We start from the raw sequence: 20,478 nt of genomic DNA, 5'->3' as shown, positions 1-20,478 counted from the left end.
ATGAGTACAGGCAAGTGTAGCAGTGTACCAGCAAACAAGTGAATATTTTTTGGGGAGCATGGAGACACAAACCCTCTCCCTGTGATGCCCCTCTCACATGTCCATTGAACACACAAGGTTTAAGGAGAGAGGATGTTGGAATCCATTGCACAGCAAACAAACAGGCACCAGGCTTGTAAAATACTGACTGGTAGCTGCTGGTTTTATGGACCTGTGTTTCTGGTTTTGAATTGCTGCTGAGGGGATGCACAAACCTGTAAATTTTGCTTTCTTTAAGTTTCACATTTTTCTAGCCTTAACTAAAGTTCTTCACTGTTCTTCATCAGCTTGCATTTAAAAAAACACACAAAAAAACCCTCAGGAAATTTTGGCTGCAGTTTAGTGTTCATTTCTGTCACTGTGCACATTTTTCTATGACCTTCTGGCTAATGTAATGCATTTTGTCAGTTATGTTCACTAATACATGCGTTTTTGTGCACACTTGCCGCATATACATGCATTATTTGTACACGTTATTGGTTGGAGAACTTCATTGCAATATTTGGAGAAGTGATATGTTTTGGCTCACTTGCTTTTTCCGTAAGTGTGAATTAAGTAGGTTCGCGTTAAAATGACGGGCCAAACTGAATTTCTCCTCCAATTCTTGGGAATACAAATAAATTGCAGGGGAAGTGATATGGAAGGAAGAATCAGTGGGTGATGGCACATGTAAAACACCTACCTTCCTTTCCCCAGACACAAGTTTTCCCGTCTCTTCATTTGCCTTACAAGGGGAACATAAGATTGAGATTCTTGTGTTTTCCTTTTGGAAGTTTGAGAGTGTTAGGCTGTTGATGAAAATTGCTGCTGCCCAAATTCCCAAGAAAGAGAGGAAGAAGAACATAGTGGAAGAACTTCTGGCAGATTCTGAGTTTAGAAGATATAATAAAAGGAAGTATCAAGACATCATTGCTGAAAAATCAGCCCTTGCAGCAGGCAAGAAGTATTGGAAGAAGAAAAAATTCCGCACATAGCTTTAAAAAAAGGGGGGGGGCTGAACTTAAATTCCCTGTTAAAGATTTTATATATATATATATATATATATATATATATATATATATATATATATGAGAGATTTTACAACTACTGGACTTAGTTATCTTATCAGGAAGAAGAGGACAAGGCCGGTCCTGGTTTTCCAACAATATCTTGGAAGTGGAATTGAAATATGTAAACCGCTTTGAGGTTTTCTTTACAAACAAGCAGTGCATAAATTTTGTGAAATAAAATAAATAAAAGATGATGGAACTAACTTTCAGAAAGAAAAAGATAAACTTATGCAATATTAAGTATTCTGAATATATATGGGTCAATTAAATAAAAAATGACAATTCTAATATAAACTTAAAAAAAGAAAAAAAAAGAAAATTGCTGCTGAGATTAATTACCGTATTCTTAACTCCATAAGACGCACCTAGTTTTTAGAGGGGGAAAGCAAGAAAAAATATATTCTGCGCAGAGCATGTACGCAGCTCTTGCTTTTCTTGCTTTAAAGCAAGCAAAGTGAGAGCTGCTTACATGGCTTCTGTCCTGCTTTGCACAGCTCTCACTTTGCTTGCCCATCCCTCCTCCTGCCTCACTGTAAAGTGAGGCTACGCTGGAGCAAGAAGAGGAGGAGGAGACACCGGGACAGGTGCTTTGCTTGCTTTACAGCGAGGAGGGAGGAGGGATGGGCAAGCAAAGTGAGAGCTGCGCAAAGCCGGACAGAAGCCATGTAAGCGGCTCTCGCTTTGCTTGCTCCCGTCCGTCCCTCCTCCCGCTTTGCTGTGAAGCCAGCAGAGCAAGAGGCCCTGCGCAGCTCTCGCTGAAGCCAGCAGAGCAAGAGTGGTAGCTGCTCAGCGCCTCTTGCTCTGCTGGCTTCACAGCGAGCGACGGATGGGAGCCATGGCTCCGGCTGCAGAGGCATCCCTCAGCTCGTGACTGCAGCGGTAGCCAAGGGATCCCTCTGCTGCCCAGTGCATTCACTCCCTAAGATGCACAGACATTTCCCCTTACTTTTTAGGAGGAAAAAAGTGTATCTTGTGGAGCGAAAAATACGGTAATAGTTCTGCATTAGGTCTCCCTTTATCACAGGTGTCTTACTCCATAATACTTACCTTTGTGCTGGCACCTGATAATGGCTGGTTCCTGTATGTCCTGTGTTGCCTTTCAAGTCATCAACAGAAAACAAAATCAAGGTCCATTGGCATTGACACTTCACTTTGTCATGGCTGGCCAATGAGTGCTGCTTCAATGGCCTTAAATAATCTCCTTCAGATACCATACGACATATTCTTACTGCCTTTGCAATGATTACTGTGTTGTTTCATCTTCTAGGTCCAACAACCCAACGCCAGGTTCAAAATGGACCTTCTCCAGATGAAATGGAGGTTCAGAGACGGTAAGGAGCAAAAACAAATAATCTGCAAAGCACTGTAATTTTTTTAAGCAAATACCAACTGTTGCTAATATAATTGAGCCCATCAAAACACCAGGGCATTCTTTCAGAAACTGCGTTACTGTACAGGCCAGTTGTCGCTATGAAACGTGATGCAATAAATGGAATTGTTATCCCATCAAAGTGGGTGGTTATTTTAGCCTCTGCTTCTATGTTTGCATCCTGATCTGTTAAAACCAATCAGTGTATTTGCAACCCGTGAGATTCCCTGTGTTGATAAAATATGTTTTGCCCATCAGGATTGTAGTACTCTGGGCTCCATCAGTTCTGTTCTGTACTATAAGACACTATAGGAGAGACTCTTCAGCATGATCAAGATATGTGTGAGACAGATCTGCACTCCAATCACTGCTTTCACTTTTATTTTTCTGGGAAGCCTCATCCCTTACCTCTTTATTATTTATTGATTAGATTTATACCCTGTGCTTCCTCCCAGAGGAGCCCAGGGTGGTAAACCCATCAATAACAATTATTTTGAAATATTAAAAAAAAAATCATTCAAAATCCATTCTAAAACATTCTAAAAACATTTTCCGAACTGGCAATTTCAGGGTTGCCAGGATCAGTTTCTTTCAGCCATCAAACACCTGGGTAAAGAGGATTTTTTTAAAAAAAAGAAAAGAAAAATCCTTCTGAGAGTCAGTAATGAGGGAGATGGATGCACCTCACCTGGGAGGGCATTCCACAAATGGGGAACTACCACTGAAAAGGCCCTGTCATCGGCCATTGCCGGCTGGGAAGCCCCCGGAAGTGACACCAACAACAAGGCCCTTAGCGGTGCATAGGGCTGTTTCTACAGAAAGTGGGGGTGGAGGTGGTCTCAGAGACCACACGGCATATATGCAATTTATAATGTGGATCTTCCAGTTTGAGCTTGTGACGATTATGATGGTACTTTTGCTTAGGTGATGGGTGGCAGCAGGGTTGGTGAAGTTCCTTGCATGATCAGTTTGGCCCATCGCAAAATGTGCTGGAGTGAATCAACAAAGCTGACGTCCATTCCTAAGCCATCTTCACAATGTTTTGCTCAGTTATGTTTGTGTGTTTATTTTCTTAAGCTTCTTAAGCAAGCTTAAGGTGCTGGGCCTCTAATTATCAAGAGGATCACATTATGTAGAGAACATCCTGCTGGCTACATCTACCTTAGTGATTATTTCAGACCGTTGTGTATGGTTCCTTTTCCTGAAATGGCGTGTGATCCCCTTATTGGCCGCTCCCCAAGATCCCAAATGACCCAAGTGAAATACTTTATCAATCAAAATCAGGACCATTTAGAGGCATGGGTGGTTTTTCCCAGTTTTCATGCCATTTGTGACAATTAATTCTGCATTTTCTCAGTTACTGGACCTTCCAAAGTTCAGGACTGAAGCGACCATGGGATATTTCCAGAAACTCTTCTGAACTATCCTTGAGGGGAGATGTGTGCAAGTTACCATGATATGTGGGCAAGGTATTCACAGATCAGGGCAATGCTTGCATTCGCAGCAGCGTCTTTGACTTCACAAACCAGAGCATGTTGTAGACAAGTGCAATGACTGGACACCTGTCTCTCACTATTCCTATCACTTTTGGTGAAGAGATCGTGACTTCCATTCAGCCAGAAATTTCATCCAAATGAGGGACCTCTGGCTTCATGTTGGCCGCCAAAACTGATAATAAGCCACGTTGAAGATCCCACAGGGATTGGCCTGGTTAGAGTGGCACTTGCCACAACCGGTGTAGTGTGGTGTAGTGGTTAAGAGCGGTAGTCACGTAATCTGGGGAACCGGGTTCGTGTCTCCGCTCCTCCACATGCAGCTGCTGGGTGACCTTGGGCCAGTCACACTTCTTTGAAGTCTCTCAGCCCCACTCACCTCACAGAGTGTTTGTTGTGGGGGAGGAAGGGAAAGGAGAATGTTAGCCGCTTTGAGACTCCTGAAGGGGAGTGAAAGGCGGGATATCAAATCAAAAAAAAAAAAAAACTCCTTTAAGATGGCCTGTCCAAGAGGCAGAGCTACTGCACTCAACTGGTCCAGACAGGAGCAGGGTAGATGCCAGCTACTACCACTATGGACGTCAGAGAATTCTGATGGAAACCGGACTGGAAATTGCCAATGTTCATTTTTGCATCCCCTGTCCAGAACTTAAAACAATCCAGCAAATAAAATCAGTAGTCTCTGTTGTTGTTTTTAGCCCTCCAGTGATATGTAAATTAGAGTTTTAGAGTTGGAAGGGACCCCGAAGGACATCTAGTCCAACCCCCTGCGATGCAGGAATCATTTTGCCCAACAGGGTGCTTGAACCCACAGCCCTGAGATTGAGAACCTCATGCTCTACCAACTGAGCTTTCTTGATTATGTTTCTCCCACATTCGCCTTGTGTTTGCTTGCATTGAAGTAAATGGTGTGGAATAATTAATTGCATAAAATTCTGCCATGGCGGGCAGTGAGACTAATAACATTGGGGGGGAGCAATGTCTAAATTGGATTTACAGTGCAGCCCTACGCATGTGTACTCAGAAGTAAGGCTTATTTCCAGGTAGGTGTGTATAGAGGGGGATGCAGTTCAGCAGGGCTTACTTCTGAGTAGCCATGCAAAGCATTGCTTTGTTAGTGCATTGCTCATATGTTAGCTCAAACAAGTGTGCTACCAAAGAGCACAAATTATAACTGCGAGCAGCAAATCTCCAAGGCAGTTTTGATCTAAAAGGCCCTCTGGTGGGAATTCCTCGAAACTACATGCTCCTTTAAAAGGCTATGGTTCCATCGCATGAGAATGATGCTGGCATACCTGCTACTTTTCCAGCTCTGAAGCAAATTGTAAAAGGATGTGAAGGAAATAGTTCCTGAGGAATAGTCCTTTTTGGGGGGCGGGGATGGAGGGGACCAAGCTATATATTCTTGCTATACCTGGACTGCAGAAGGAGATATATGTTCCACAAAAAAGGTGTTGCTTCCTATACCTGAGATCCACTTATGGAGGAATATTTTGGGAAATATGATTAGGAAACGATTACATTTGGGGCTAATATTATTTATTTATGTTGCTGGAAGCCATTTCACACAGATAGTTAGCCATCGCATTTTTGCCAACAACTGCTCTCGTATTTTCAGATGAAAAACCAGAAAGACAGATCATAGACAGGGATCTTGAATACGGGATCCTAACTAAGCAGTTTCTGGCTTCTCCAAGAGCATGGTAATACAGTGGACACTCGGGTTGCGAACGTGATCCATGCAGGATGCACGTTTGCAACCCACAGCGGCACGTCTGCGCACATGTGGGTTGCGATTCGGCACTTACGTGCATGCACAAAGCATGATTCAGTCTTCTGCGCATGCGCGACCGCCGAATCCCGGAAGTAACCCGTTCTGGTACATCCAGGTTTCGGTGGTCCGCAGTCCAAAAAAATGCAACCTGAAGCGTCTGTAACCCGAAGTAGGACTGTAGTTTTTCTGTCCTTTAGGGGAGAAGGAAATGAAGTACAAATACTAGGTCCTTAGAAGTAGGGCTTAAGCAAACAACCACCCCCAGCTGCAATATGCTGTTGCTCTTGAGCCAGAAAGCCAAATGGCACTGCAGGTATTAAATCCTAATAGGTAACAATTTATCCCATAAAACCAGCCTTCACTAGGGATCTTAGGCCTATAATACCCAGTTCAGCAAAGGTTGAGCTTGCTGGCATGCCATTGAAATCCGATTGAAACCTGTTGAATTTAAAGCATGCTTCACTTTCCCCTGGATTACATCACGTTTCCATGAGGGGTGCTGTGAGTAGAAACAGCTTTCTACTTGTATACCCTACTAAGAGTAACAAAAGGTGCGCCTACCTGGTGAGGAACCTTGTCAAAGACTGCCCTGCAGCCTGTTCCAGCTTGACTGTCCCCTCTCTGCCACAGGGCCATTCAAATTTCCCTGAGGGAAGGACCCAACTTTTTAAAAAGTAGATACAATATTGTTCATTGCAGTTCTTTTTTAAAATGCAGTTTAGGGTTTCCGCTGAATAAATCCTCCTTGCGATGATTTGCATGCTTAGTGCTGGCTATAAATACCTTGAAGCCTTGTACCTGGCATTGCATGGAAAACCTAAGAAAACAACAATAACACAACAAAAAATTCAATGCGGTTTTGAAAGGTTCAGTCCGCCATTTTGATTCAAAATGGTGCCCAACATAGAGAGAAACCTACTCCTTGAAATCAGCCGCCATCATGCAAAATTGGGTTACAGTCTCTTAAAAGGTGTTCCACATATAGTAAACAGGCAAACAACATTCCAGAAAACATAGTAGATTGTAATAAATGAACAGTGCTGCAAGAAAGCTGTTTTGTGGGCATCATCCCTCCCCCCCCCCAACAAACGATACCCAGTGCAAAAAAAGTCAAAGTGTCTGGTCAAATGCACATTAGGAACTAAAACTTGATTTGTTTTTCCTTATTCCCTTTTGTTTTAGGCAAGCCATGGAGCAGCAACAGCGCCAGGAATCTCTGGAAAGAAGAACCTCTACCACAGGCACGTATCCGGCTTTTGTAAGCAACTCAGGCCTCGCCTTTCCCCTGCTTGCCTCCTTTAACTTTCACCTGCTCCCTGGAAACGGTTTGGCCTGTTGAGTATTGCTGCAATTATCCTGTGGCTTGAAAACATTTCAGTCAGACACGGGAGGTACAAAGAGGGATGGCAACAGCGCAAGTGCAGCTGACGTCGAAACTTAGCTCATTGTGCTCTGGGATTTGGTTGCTCTTCGTTTTTCCACAAGGTGTTTTCACACCGCAGGATTAGAAATCTTCTTCGGCTTAAATGGCATGGGATGCAAAAGGAAAGCCTGGAGTGGCTATGTTTTGTTCCGTCTTCTACGTTATAGCAAACAGGCATGGCCCAGATGAAGGCCAGTGCTTTGTGGCGTGTTGGTGTTTAACTGTCCTGGCTTTGTTTAGGCATCCTTAAAACCTATACCTGTACTAATCTCTATTAAGTTTTGGCTTTGTTTTGATTTGTTTTTGATTTAATTCCTCCTTCCCCCCGTCCCTAGTCTTTCTAACCATGGTGCCATCTGTCGTTCCTCAGTTCCAACCCATCTTATTCTTTCTCCTCCCTCCCCCCTTTTCCTTTTCTGTTATTTTTAGTTTCCACCCTTCAGATAAAAGTGTCTTCTTCCCCCTTCCACTGCCAGTCTCCTCCTCCTGACTACAGTAACTACAATGCTTCCACTTCCACGGGTGCTGTCCCGCCTCCACCTCCTTACGCCAAAGTTATCTCGTCGGCATCTTCTCCTCTCCCTGACCCTCTGGGCAAAGCCTCTTTCAAACCCCCTCAGGGGCCCAGGGAACCCCCTCTGCACTGCCACCGACATTCTGCCTCAGAGTTCTCTCCATCTCCAGCTTCCTCCATCCCTCCGGCCTGGCCAGGCTACAGGACTGTGACACGAAGCACCAAGCACATCTCTTTATCCCCGCCACCTGCCCCGGCTTCCCATTACCCCTTCGCCCCTCCTCAGCCCACCAGGCGCTCCTCTCTCTCCTATTCCCCTCAGCCTCCCTCCCCACCCGTGACCCTGACGCCCCCCGTACAAAAGGGTCTGTTCCTGCAGCCCCATATTCCAGTGGTCCTCCCTGTCCTCCCTGCCCAAAACGGCAGGATGCGGGAGCCCACAGACACCGTGGTCCAAGACACCTCCGCAAACGTACCTCAGCTAGGTCTGAACGGCCACCGCGACGGACATTTTGCCACGCAAATTCCTCCGAGCTCCTCTAGGACCCAGGTAAAGAGAACAGACGAGTCCTATTTCTCGTACTTGGAAGCCGTGCCTGTTTCGCATCTGCCTGTCATAGCCGACCCAGCGGGGTCTTACATCCAGGCTTTCCCCCGGCCCTCCCAACATTCGCCTCATTCTCCACACCAGCTCTATCCATCCATGTCACACTTTGTTCCTTATTACGCCGCTGTATCTGAGGTGAATTTGTCCAAGAGGAACCTTCCTTACATGACTTCATCAACCATTTCCCACTTCAGTAAGTACTTGGTTTGAAAGAATTGCATTTATTTATATTTAGGCGACACCTTTAGGTTTTAAGCAATAGGTTATAAGCCCAATTTTTTGACCAGACTTTCAAGAGCATGCTTAAGTGCCTGTGGAAGGTGCAGGACAGAGGTGGCAAAAACCTGGAACTCTCTAGGTGTTGTTTGATTCTCATTGGGCCCAGTTAGCATGAGTCTGACCAAACTGCGGGAGGCAGTGGAAGACAGGAGTGCCTGGCGTGTTCTGGTCCATGGGGTAACGAAGAGTCGGACACGACTAAACAACTAAACAAAAACAAACATGATCTGCAGTCAGGAATTATGGGAATAGGGAGTCCCATCAACATCTGGAGGGTATAGGCTCCCCAATAAAGATGTTACATCCCAGAGAACTACATACATAACTAGTATAGTGTAGAACCTTTTTCAGGCCAGAGACAAAAAACTAAAATTTGCAAAAGAATTTTTTTAAAGCACATTCAGTGAGAGAACAGGGAGTGCTGACATAAGGGAGGCAGACCGCGCCCCCTCCCCAGTTAGCATATGTTAATTCAGTGGTTCTCGAAGTTTTTCCCCTGTGGCAGAATAAAATCGCGCCACCCTGATTTTTGTTATTGAAAGGAAATACGTTGGAAAACAAAAAGGAGCAACTCCTAGCAGTGGCTGATTAGAACACAACTATTTTATAATGTAGCCATGGGGCATCCAGAAAGTAATAAGACAATGAAGCTACATAAAAACAGTTATCATTCTTGCACGCTTGATGCTCCTGCTTTCATTTTGAAAAGATATCTATCCATATTCTGCAAATAAAAAATGTTTTGATACTATACTACACTGAAATGTAGAAATGTTTCTTTGATTGGCCTTGAATCTTCCTGCCGCAATTGCCACACTCTCCTGCCACCACACCTTTTGAGAACCACTGTGTTAACGGATTGCCTGTACAAAAGTCTCGTAGGCTGAGGGAGGACTTTAGTGTGATGTGCCAGCGGAGAGCACAAGCCATAATCAACAAAGTTTGCGGTTCAACTCTTAGCTTTGCTTAGAAGTAGCTAGGTGGCCTCAGGCAAGCCACCATCTGCATTATACAGCTAACAGTACTGACCTCCCTTACAAGGTTGGTGTAGGAATTACTGAGGTGACTGAGCATTTTGAACAGCCTAAAGCAATCTATAAATGCTACGTAGTGGCTCTGTTTAGCTTAGGGCTCTGGGTCTGCAGCAGCCCCTTTTATGCCACAGAAAAGGGCTACTGAAATATTGAGGGGAGGTGGGCAGTTTGAGTTGCAGAATTGGAAGGGAAGTCTTCTTTTCCTAGAGGGCAGGGAAGGCAAAGCACATCTGAAGCAGTGCTTTCATTTGTGGTGATGATCTGTTTCAGTTCTGTGCTTGTCATCTGAGGCACTTTCTTTATGTCCCCCCATCCCAGAGAGGTTTGGAGGGGGGCAACAAAAGAACAGGCCTTTTCTGTGGTGGCTCCCTGATTGTGGAATGCTCTCCCCAGAGAGGCTCTCCTGGCACCATCATCACATGTCTTTGGGTGCCAGGCAAAAACATTCCTCTTTATCCAGGCCTTTGGCTATTAAATAATCTATGGCCTGTGAAAGTGTGGGGGAGAGGGCTGTTATTATGATGACTATTTTATTATTAGGCTGTCTGTCAGTATGCTTCTTTTTATTTTATTTTTTATCATTGACGTTCTGTGATGTGTTTTTAATGTTGTACACCGCCCTGAGATCTTTTGATAAAGGGAGGTATATAAATTGAATAGATAATAATAATAATTCTCATAAAAGAAGCAACATGCTGCAAGGGGTATGCATAAGGTAGCTTCACAGGCAGCTAAACTCAGTTGGGGGGGGGGAATAAAGAGAGCAGGAGTTTTCATTTGGAGATTTCTGAAATCCGCCGAGATGTAGATCTACGTCGCTTTTTCGTTGTGGGCTTGAACAGAAGTTACGGACTGGAAGACAACCCCAAATTAAGAGGAATATCAAACACTTTGGTGGTTTTAGAGAGCAATGTGATTTAAGTGACAGAAACAAAGCTGTAGACAGGTAGAAATTAACCCAATTGTATGATAAGGAATTCTAGGGGAGGGGGAGGCAGAGAATGCACACATGAGTGATGGGAGAGTCTCTGGCTGAGTAAAAGAACTTCTGAGAGCAAGATTAGTCAGCGGCTGCATTAGCTCATCATAGTAAGACCTGATGAAGGAGACCCCTGCTGGTTGTTCTATGACCAATTGATTGTCAAAGGTCAGCACAGAATTGGCTCTTCTCAGAGGCAGCACCTGTTCATTTCATCATCATTTATTATTTATACCCATCCCCAGCCACTCTGGGCAGCTCCCAATAGAATATTAAAAACATGATAAAACATCAAACATTAAAAACTTCCCTGAACAGGGCTGTCTTCAGATGTTTTCTAAAAGTCAGGTAGTTCTTTATTTCCTTGACATCTGATGGGAGGGTGTTTCACAGGGCGGGTGCCACCACCAAGAAGGCCCTCTGCCTGGTTCCCTGTAGCTTCACTTCTCTCAGTGAGGGAACCGCCAGAAGGCCCTCGGAGCTGGACCTCAGTGTCTGGGCTGAACGATGGGGGTGGAGACGCTCTTTCTTAATACAAGCCCTGAGGACTCAGACTATAGGCACAGAATGAGATTGTTTATGGGTTAGCACAAAAATGCATAGGGAAATGAAAGTAGTCATCAGTGCTTTGCTTCTGGGGGGGGAGGTGCTGGTACTCTGGGTGGCTGCCCTGGGCACAAAATTTCCCAGGGGCCAGGGAAAACAATTACACGTAGAACCACTACATGTTTACCAGAAGGAACTTCATTAAGATCTTGCTATATAGTTCTTACATGATGCCTGTTAAGTAAACGGCCATACCTTTTTTCTGAATGCAGTACCTGACTGCGCATGCCTTATTTTCACCATGGGTCCTACCGTCCAACATTCTGCCAGGATATGGGCTCGTGGGCTTTGGGAAGGAGGCAGTGCATCTCCAGGATTCTGTCAGAGCCTTGCGCTTCCTTCCCCAAACCTGGGGAGCATTTGCCCAGCTCAGGGAAGGAGGCGTGATGCTCTGGGAGCACCTGAGAGCCTTCCTGCCACCTTCTCCTTCGAAAAGGTGCCGGTACTGCGTACCGTTGCGTAGCGTAATCACAAGAAGAAGCTGAAGGGTGGGCTTTTATCTCCAAGCCATAATGCAGCACCCATCACCCCCAGGTAATTCATGAGATGGAGACAGTATTCATTTTTAAACACCTATAAATGAGTGTTTGCCCAAACTTTCATGGAAACTTTGCCCAACCTTAACTTTTTAATCCTTTGTTTTTGTACACTATTCTGTTTTAGTTGTGACATAGATCGATGATAGATAGATAGTTTTGCTTTTATCTTGGGTTTCTAATCTAGTTATTCATAAACTTTTACTGAATGCCCATTCTTAATTGGTTTATGTCAAGGAACAGTCAAGGATTTTTTAAAAAAAAATTATATGAAGTGGTATACTTTAAAAAAAAAAAAAACATCTTTCTAAGTGTCCCAACCTGGTGGCCGGGAAGCAATTTTGATTTGCCAAAGATGACAGAACGGGTGGATGTTTACAAGTTTGGAATAATGTAAAGTTAAGTGTGATGCTGGGACATTTTTGCATATACGTTAGAACATAAAAATGTATTGACCCCAAATATCTGTCCAGTTGTGTCTTTTTCGCAGTGGCCAAGTTCAGATGTGGCCCAGGGTGAAATGCAGAAACCTCTCAAGGCTACAAATATCTAAACAAGAGAACAGGTTTAGCTGCCTATAAAATCTGTGGAATCTACTTTATTGGGAGAGTTTTGTGTGAATGTATCTTTCAGTGATTTATGTCTAGATCAAGGATTTCCAAACTATGGTCCGCAGGTGATGCGTATGTTGATTTGTTGTTGACGAGGGGAGTTGGGGCACATCCATCTCATGAAATATTCATATTAAATTTTTTAAATAATATTTTATTGCTTCTTTTATTTTGTATATTCTACTTTATTGCAATACCATTTGAATGACCCAAAGCATGGCAGATGCCTGGAATCTGAACCCTGGGGAAAGAGTTGCTGACTGGTGTCTAAGGGATGGGGAGAGAGAAGATCAGTGGTGTATTGGCCTAGGTCATGGTGGGTTGAAGACCCCCTTACTATTTCTGCAGCAGGGTCCCTATCTCCAGCATCCTAGAACCACCCAATCAGCATGAAAGGGGAGCTTTTTAGCCATTATATGTTCCAAAGCTAAGTGTTCGGAGCACTGAAAAGACGACGTGCTTCAGTTTTACGAGAATGGTGTGCAAGTTCTATTACATATGATGGAAAACACAACTTAAGTCACTCTGAAAGAAGATATTGGAGTGGTCCAAATCATTTGTCCAAGAGATCTGTGGATGAAGAGTAATAGACAAATAGTGTAGTGGTTAAGAGCTGTGGACTTGTAATCTGGTGAACTGGGTTCGCTTCCCCGCTCCTCCACATGCAGCTGCTGGGTGACCTTGGGCTAGTCACACTTCTCTGAAGTCTCTCAGCCTCACTCACCTCACAGAGTGTTTGTTGTGGGGGAGAAAGGGAAAGGAGAATGTTAGCCGCTTTAAGACTCCTTAAGGGGAGTGAAAGGCAGGATATCAAGTCCAAACTCTAATAATAATAGTAATAGTAATAATAATAATTGCACAGAAAATAGTAGCTCTGGCTGAAAGGCAACGCACAGAGATCTACACTGATTGTTGTGATAAATCCCTGATTATTATATTGTATAATTATAAGATTATTGTAAGGGGGCGTGTCTTTGAGTGGGCTTTGGCTGTGACTATCTTGAAGGTCCGCTGCATTTGCCCCTGTAGAAGATCTGTGAATATTTGCTTGCTCAGGACCCAAACTATTCCCCAAGGGGCCTGATAGTGGCAGCAGCAGTGAGTTTTTGACATTTGACACACAGTGGTACCTCGGGATGCAAACGGGATCCGTTCCAGAGCCCAATTCGCATCCCGAATGGAACGCAAGATGCAATGGCACGTCTGCGCGGGTCGTGTTTCGCTGCTTCCGCGCATGCGCGTGACGTCATTTTAAGCGTATGCGCATGAGTGAGCGGCGAAACCCGGAAGTAATGCGCTCCATTACTTCCGGGTTGCCGCGGAGCGCAACTCGAACGTGCTCAACCCCCGAAGCACATTCAACTTGAGGTATACTGTTTGTATACTGTTTGCTTGGTGGATCATGGGAACCTGAGAAATTTGGTGTCTCCTGTCTACTTTGACATGAGCAACGATTAAGGAAAGGGGACAATAAGTGTTCAGGGTGGAGTACCATGTGATTCCTGAATTATTGTTCTTTTACGTTCCAGGCCCCGTCCTTCCACCAGGCCACCCCTCGGCTGGGATACCCACTTCCTCTGGTGGTCCACCTCCGCCTCCTCCCCCGCCTCCTCCCCCTTCGGGCACTGTGCCACCCCCGCCGCCCCCGTTGCCAGCAGGCGGTGGAGGGTCCGGCACTGACGACGGGTCCGTGTCGGGACTAGCGGCAGCTCTGGCTGGTGCCAAACTAAGGAGAGTACAACGGGTAAGGAATGAGGGCTGCTGCTGCTGCTGCTGCTGGCGGCGGTGGCCGTGGTGGCATAGAGTTTAGACCGGGAACTCAATTTCAAATCCTAGCTCTGCTGAAGCAAGTTGCTCACTGCCCCTCTCTCTCAGCTTTAGCCTTCCATCTTAGGGCAGATATTATAGGGGCACCCTCCCTCTTGCCAAGGCATAATCCTGACACAAAATATGCAGCACTCACACCCTACCAGCACATACACATGACACTAAATTCTTTAGTGTTCCAGTTGGGTTGTTGTTGTCATCCATCTGTCTCGAAGAGACAATGGAGTGCACCTCTGTGGGTAAAGTCAAACTACTGTGTTAGTGGCACTGAAGTGACTTCCCCAGGACACAAGCCTGGGGAGTGTGTGTGGAGTTCTTGGGCTGCCCAGATGACAAGACCTCCCTCTCGGCCTCACTGATGTGGTCCAGTGGAAAGCAGGGCAATGTGTTTAGTATCAGCTGGGCTGCAGGAGTTGCTGGAAAGAGGCATAAAAGGCTCCATTCAACCGTCTTAGAGACTCCACTCTGGATTTGCCGATCAGAAGGTCGGCGGTTCGAATCCCCACGACGGGGTGAGCTCCCATTGCTCGGTCCCTGCTCCTGCCAACCTAGCAGTTCGAAAGCACGTCAAAGTGCAAGTAGATAAATAGGTACCCTCTGGCGGGAAGGTAAATGGCGTTTCCGTGCGCTGCTCTGGTTCTCCAGAAGCAGCTTAGTCATGGCTGGCCACATGACCCGGAAGCTGTACGCTGGCTCCCTCGGCCAATAAAGCAAGATGAGCGCTGCCACGACAGGACCTAATGATCAGGGGTCCCTTTACCTTTTTAACTCCTGAGCCTTTTCTTATCCCGAAGATGTCCCACCAGGCAGCAGAGGTTTAGAATCAGAGTTTTCTTTCTTCTGGCTGTGCTAACTTCCCAGTTTGGCGAGCCCTGTCTGCCCCAAGATGGGTATTGCCCTTGTTAATACTTCACGGTGGAGTTTAGAACCCAGTCCTGGAGGAGTGTTAGCATGGACATCTTGTTCTGAGTGAATGAGGCTGCCTACCCAACTCAGCAAGCATAGCTCTGGATTAGATGGCTGGCCGCTCTCAAGTCACATGATGTGTGTGCAGGCAATAGCACATTTAGGTTTTTCTGCCCCTGTGTCCCTCAGCAACTCGCAGGCCAATAGGTAAGCCCATTTTTAAAAGATAAACTCAGTATAGTGAATGCATGTGTGTCGTATTCACACTGCAGATTGCTGCTGTTCCATGGAAGTAATTTATGCTTCTCTCGGTAAGGCTTGTGTTCACGTGATGTGGTTACAACTAAGGTGCTTTTGTTACTGAATTCAGTCGTCAGTCTCTATAAAATAGACACACATCATTGTATCATATCACTTCATAGGTGTTCATGTACACACCAGTGCAGCGAACAAATCTTCCTTTAAAAATAATAATGATAATAAGATAATATGAACATTTGTGTCCTGCAAACAACTAATTAGTAAAGCAACACACACACACACACAAAATTCACAGATGGCCTCCTATTATGTTTCAGCCACTAGTTGTCTTGACAGCGACAGCTGCCCTTAGTTCCTTGGATTTTTTTTGTCGCCTTTCTCTGCTTAGACAGCGAAATTGGACCCCCTTAGTGCCCAGATCTAAAATGCTGGTTTCTGTCTTAAAAGCCAGAGGATGCCTCAGGAGGTTCTAGTCCCAGTGGTGCTTCCAAGGGCGATGCCAATAGGACGAGTAGTGGTGGAGGCGGACTAATGGAAGAAATGAATAAACTACTGGCGAAAAGGTTGGTGGTTCTCACTCCTGCCTACAGTAATTGAGGGGTGGGATGTTGTGTATTATCTGTGAGTAACACTGGCTCTTATCTAATTCCCCCACCCCCAAACTGTTCCAAGAATCTTAGCAAGAAGGGAGAGTTAGATTTGGCCCACTATAGGTCGCATTAACCTAGTTGCTAATCTCTAATTTAGGGAGACCAGGGCGACTGTCCTTGGAGGTTTTCAAGCCAAGGAGCTGCCCAAATTCCACAGCGGGGGGGCGGGGCGGGGGATTAGAATGTACATTGGGATCTACCAGTAGATCCCTGGGTGATCTGTAGTAGTAGATTGGCAAGAGTTTATGACTCTCAGTTGTTTAACCATTGCAACAACACAGCTTTTCTCACCTCAGAGATGGTGCTGAAGTGAAGAACACTAACCAGGAGTGGGCTTTTGTGTGAAAATACTGTGAGGGTCGGTTCAATGCTGATACTATAAACCAACATCTAGGCTCAGAATTTGGCCAGGCACCATGTTCACACAGATAGTTAATCTACAGCATAGTTTTCCAAACTTGGGTCTCCAGCTGTTTTTTTGGACTACAACTCCCATCATCCCTAGCTAGCAGGACCAATGGTCAGGGATAGTGGGAACTGTAGTCTAAAAACAGCTGGAGACCCAAGTTTGGGATACCCTGCTCTATGGGATTCGCTCCCAAATAATATGTGATGATGGCCAACAACTTGGGTGAATTGAAAGAGGATTGCAGCAATTCAAGGAGAAGGTTTCCAGTTGCTACCAGCTACAATGTTCTGCCTCCACTCTTGAAAGGGATATGCCTCTGAAATCCAGTTGCTGGGAATCACAAGTGGGGAGAACTAGTGGGCTTCTCATCGGCATCTGGTTGGATGCTGAACTAGATCAGCAATTGACCTGACCCAGCAGAGCTCTTCTGGTGCTCTTTGTGTTCTTAATTCCAACCGTATGTCTTCTGCACTTGACTCTGGTTGGTAGATCTTGGGGTTCTAGTAAAAACAACCACCAAAGTAACTCTGACAAGCCTTCCCAGTTCTTCCTAATTCTTTTCTCTGCCTTCTGTGCACACACACATAAATTCAACTAAGTAAGGTAAGGGGGTGGGGAGTATGAACTCGCTGGTTCTCTGAATTCTGTGGTCGGTGAATATTTATCCGAGGAACTAGTTTATAGTCTCACCCTTCACTCTGTCCTAAGGAGGAAAGCAGCATCACAGTCGGACAAGCCAGCTGACAAAAAGGAAGAGGAAAGCCAAAACGTAAGTGGAACACCGCCTCACACTGTGGAGTTTGCAGTAGTGAAAAATGTCTCCCAAACCAGCTGGTGTAAGAAGGCATTGTTTTCCATTCCTCTGTGCATTTGTCGCTTGCAACTCCGTTTCTTTTCTGCTGCGAGTTCGCCTTCTGCACAAAATGAAGTTTTCAATCTCAAAACGAAGTTTTCAATCTGCAGTCAAATGAAGCGATTTCAGCTGCCTAAGAGTGACTGGCCACCATGCAGAGGTCCTCTTTCCACACATGTTGACATCATGACTTGATGGCGTGCCATTACTCTCAGGGACAGGCGGGGGGTAAAGTAATTTCTGTGTAATTTACAAACATTGTTTTCAGCTCACTTTTAATATCGAGGAAATTTAACGTGGAATACGTACACGTACACGAAATTGCTTTCTTTAAAAAACAAAGGAAAACAGGCGTTTGGCTCTCAGACCACCGTGTATTAAAATTTGTAAGAGAGCGAGAATCTCGCAGTGTGTGAGTTTCGAAGTGAGCTGCAGCTTCGATATCTGCTTTGGTCCAGGCAGATCAAATTAGGTGTGTCCACTTCAAAATCCCAATTCGCCAGATCCCTCTGCAATCTCTGAGCTTGAGCTGCATAAACCAGCACTGAACTCGCACACGGACTGATTTGCCGAACAATGGTTTATGGCTTAATGTTTTGTCTGAACACAGTCATGCACACAAACATATATGGAGCTGTGTAAGACACTCCTATATTACGTCCTATGCGAAGGGAATGAGATGGGTTCCTTTGGGAAGAATGCTCTGTAATACAAAAGAAGTGAAGCCCAGTTCTGTTGTATTTTGCAGGCGGGGAAGAAACCCTCTGATCTTTAGAAGTAGGACAGAATATATAATGGCCACCAGCCATGAATACAAATACGAACATTATTTATTTCTGTAGCTGAGGCCATTGCAAAATACATAAAGCAGAATGAAATATATTACACAGTTAAAATAATTAGTAAAACAAGGCGTTCTGTTTGCTCCCACGAATAATTAAACTTATCCCCAGGAACCTTTCTTAAACTGACACTATAATAGCACAGCAGGCCACTTTTTCAAAGGTGTAGAGGGATCTGTCCCCTAATAAAAAGTTAATCAGATACCCAACCAAACTGTCAACTGGGAGATTTAAATCCTTGAACAAGAATGCTCTTAGGTCCTTGCAGACTGGGCAAACCAGTAAGTAGTGGGGCAAATCTTCAGGGACGTAACCTCCATGTGGGCAAACTCTTTGTAAGGCATCCTGCAATGGCAGTCTTCAACTACGCCAGAGTCCATAGACTGGAAGGTCGGTGGTTCAAATCCCCGCAATGGAGTGAGCTTCCGTTGCTTGGTCCCAGCTCCTGCCAACCTAGCAGTTCAAAAGCATGCCAGTTCAAGTAGATAAATAGTTACCGCTATGGCAGGGAGGTAAACGGCCTTTCCGTGTGCTCTTCCTTCCATCACGATGTTCTGTTGCACCAGAAGCAGTTTAGTCATGCTGGCTACATGACCTGGATAGCTGTCTGTGGACAAACGCTGGCTCCCTTGGCCTGAAGTGAGATGAGCGCCACAACACCATAGTCGCCTTTGACTGGACTTAACCGTCCAGGGGTCCTTTCCCTTTTCTCTTTTTCTACCTCCTCTGTCGGAGGCAGTATGCCTCTGAATACCTGTTGCTGGAAGTCGTAGCTGTGGAGAGTGTTGTTCTGCTGAGGTTCTGCTTATGAGTTTCCCATGGGCATTTGATTGGCCACTGGCACGAGAAGATGCTGGACTGCCTGTGCCTTTGGTCTGAGATCCATCAGGGCCCTGCTTATCTTCTATGTTCTTTTACAGAAAAAAAAGTTGCTCCTAACATAGCAGTCGCAGGAAAGTACGAGTTCTTCCGAAACGTTAATCCGAAGCTTTGTTTGCTTGTTTTCTAGGAGGAGGCTAGCACCTCTCCTTCCCCCGGTACGCGAGGCCCTGTTCAGCAGCAAAATTCCTCAGGTATTCTGTTCCGTTACGCGCTTCTCTCCCTTTGAAAGCAGTCAGCAAGTAGGTCAGTGGTGGAGCCTGACTTCACCATCCTGGTACTGAACAAACAGCCCATGGAGAGGACTGGGGGCTGCATAAAAACACAGAAGTTGCAGAAAGCCTAGAGGATTCTGGGTGGTCTCTCTGGCGGCGGCGGGGGGGGGGGAGTCCCAGGTTCAATAGATAAATCTTTTTCTTTCTTTTTAAAATGTCAAGTGTTTTACTTCTCAGCCAGTCATGAATAGCAATTTAGCAACATTTTTTTGCAAATCATCACTGATGAACATCTTACAACTTGAAAGCGTCTTCTGAAAGATTCAATAAAAATACACAGATTTATTTATTTTTCTTGCTCGTTCTGGGGTAACATAATATTGATCTATAGAATCATTTGTATATCACAGGAACTTAAATACAACCAATCTCCATCAATAGATAAATCTTGCTTTGTTTCCAGATGCAAGCTTAATGCTACAAACGAGTTACTGGCATATCATTGCCCCAGCCACTCTGGGCAGCTTCCAACATATACAGAGACTTAATAAAACACTAAGCATTAAGAACGTCCCTATACAGGCCTGTTGTTTGTTTGTTGTTACGATAATGATGGGGAAGAGGGGGAAAGCACCACAAAGCCAAGCTCTCTCTTGTTCACTTTGCATGGGTTTCTTTTTTAAGCAGATGCTGGAAAGAAGCCTTGGGAGAGAAGCAACTCTGTGGAAAAACCTGTCACTGCGCTACTCTCTAGGTGAGCTGCGGAGTCTCCCTTTGTGGGTCCACCAGCATGCATTGGAATGTGCGCATGCTGCAGCTGCATGCGCTCATGTCATATCCTCTCTCACCATAGAAATCCATCAGTGGGGAGGAGTCCTGAACCAAAGAGCCCCATTCAGTTCCAACCATCCTTTAGGTATTGAAAAACTGCTCTGACTCCTCTATCTTGTCTTTGCGAACTCACGCAAATCCTTTCGTTCGTCAGCTAACTTCCTGCCTTCCTTCATGCAACTTGCCACTATGTCTGCTTCCCTGCCGTTGAGCAAACGTTGGTCTCGACGACTTTTGCATAGAGACAAAGCTCTCCCCCAAAATACTACGGTGCTAGTTTGCAAAATTCTGCAAAGCGTGCTAAGCTATACGTTATGTAGCCCTCTGACGATGCAGTACATTTTTTGAGAGCCACACGACGCATTGTATTGAATGCATAGTTTGGCACTGTGTGATGTTACAAGAAGAAGAAGAAGAGAAGAAGAAGAGGAGGAGGAAGAAGAAGAAGAAGAAGAAAGCAAAACCTTAAATAGCAGCCCAGGGGTAGTGGTG

The 20,478-nt window shown here is 45.2% G+C and overlaps 1 protein-coding gene across 14 annotated transcripts in view; it reads left to right on the top strand.

The window, feature by feature from the left end:
• Window positions 1-20,478, top strand: part of EVL (Enah/Vasp-like) — a 146,700-nt gene that overhangs the window by 121,012 nt on the left and 5,210 nt on the right. For 5 of the 14 annotated variants that reach the window (XM_053374126.1, XM_053373962.1, XM_053373723.1 and 2 more), the window contains 9 exons: window positions 2,356-2,419; window positions 6,907-6,965; window positions 7,577-8,461; window positions 13,843-14,057; window positions 15,755-15,870; window positions 17,075-17,135; window positions 19,071-19,134; window positions 19,840-19,909; window positions 20,009-20,071. In XM_053374126.1, coding sequence (XP_053230101.1) covers window positions 2,356-2,419; window positions 6,907-6,965; window positions 7,577-8,461; window positions 13,843-14,057; window positions 15,755-15,870; window positions 17,075-17,135; window positions 19,071-19,134; window positions 19,840-19,909; window positions 20,009-20,071 — 1,597 coding nt within the window. The remainder of the gene's footprint in view (window positions 1-2,355; window positions 2,420-6,906; window positions 6,966-7,576; window positions 8,462-13,842; window positions 14,058-15,754; window positions 15,871-17,074; window positions 17,136-19,070; window positions 19,135-19,839; window positions 19,910-20,008; window positions 20,072-20,478) is intronic. The other 9 variants (XM_053373880.1, XM_053373807.1, XM_053374506.1 and 6 more) reach the window with 9 other exon arrangements.

This window comes from Podarcis raffonei, chromosome 1 (assembly GCF_027172205.1).
Source record: "Podarcis raffonei isolate rPodRaf1 chromosome 1, rPodRaf1.pri, whole genome shotgun sequence".
In the NCBI taxonomy this organism is placed as follows: Eukaryota; Metazoa; Chordata; class Lepidosauria; order Squamata; family Lacertidae; genus Podarcis; species Podarcis raffonei.
The sequence above is the reverse complement of the archived record's forward strand: the minus strand, read 5'-3'. Positions and strand labels throughout refer to the sequence as shown.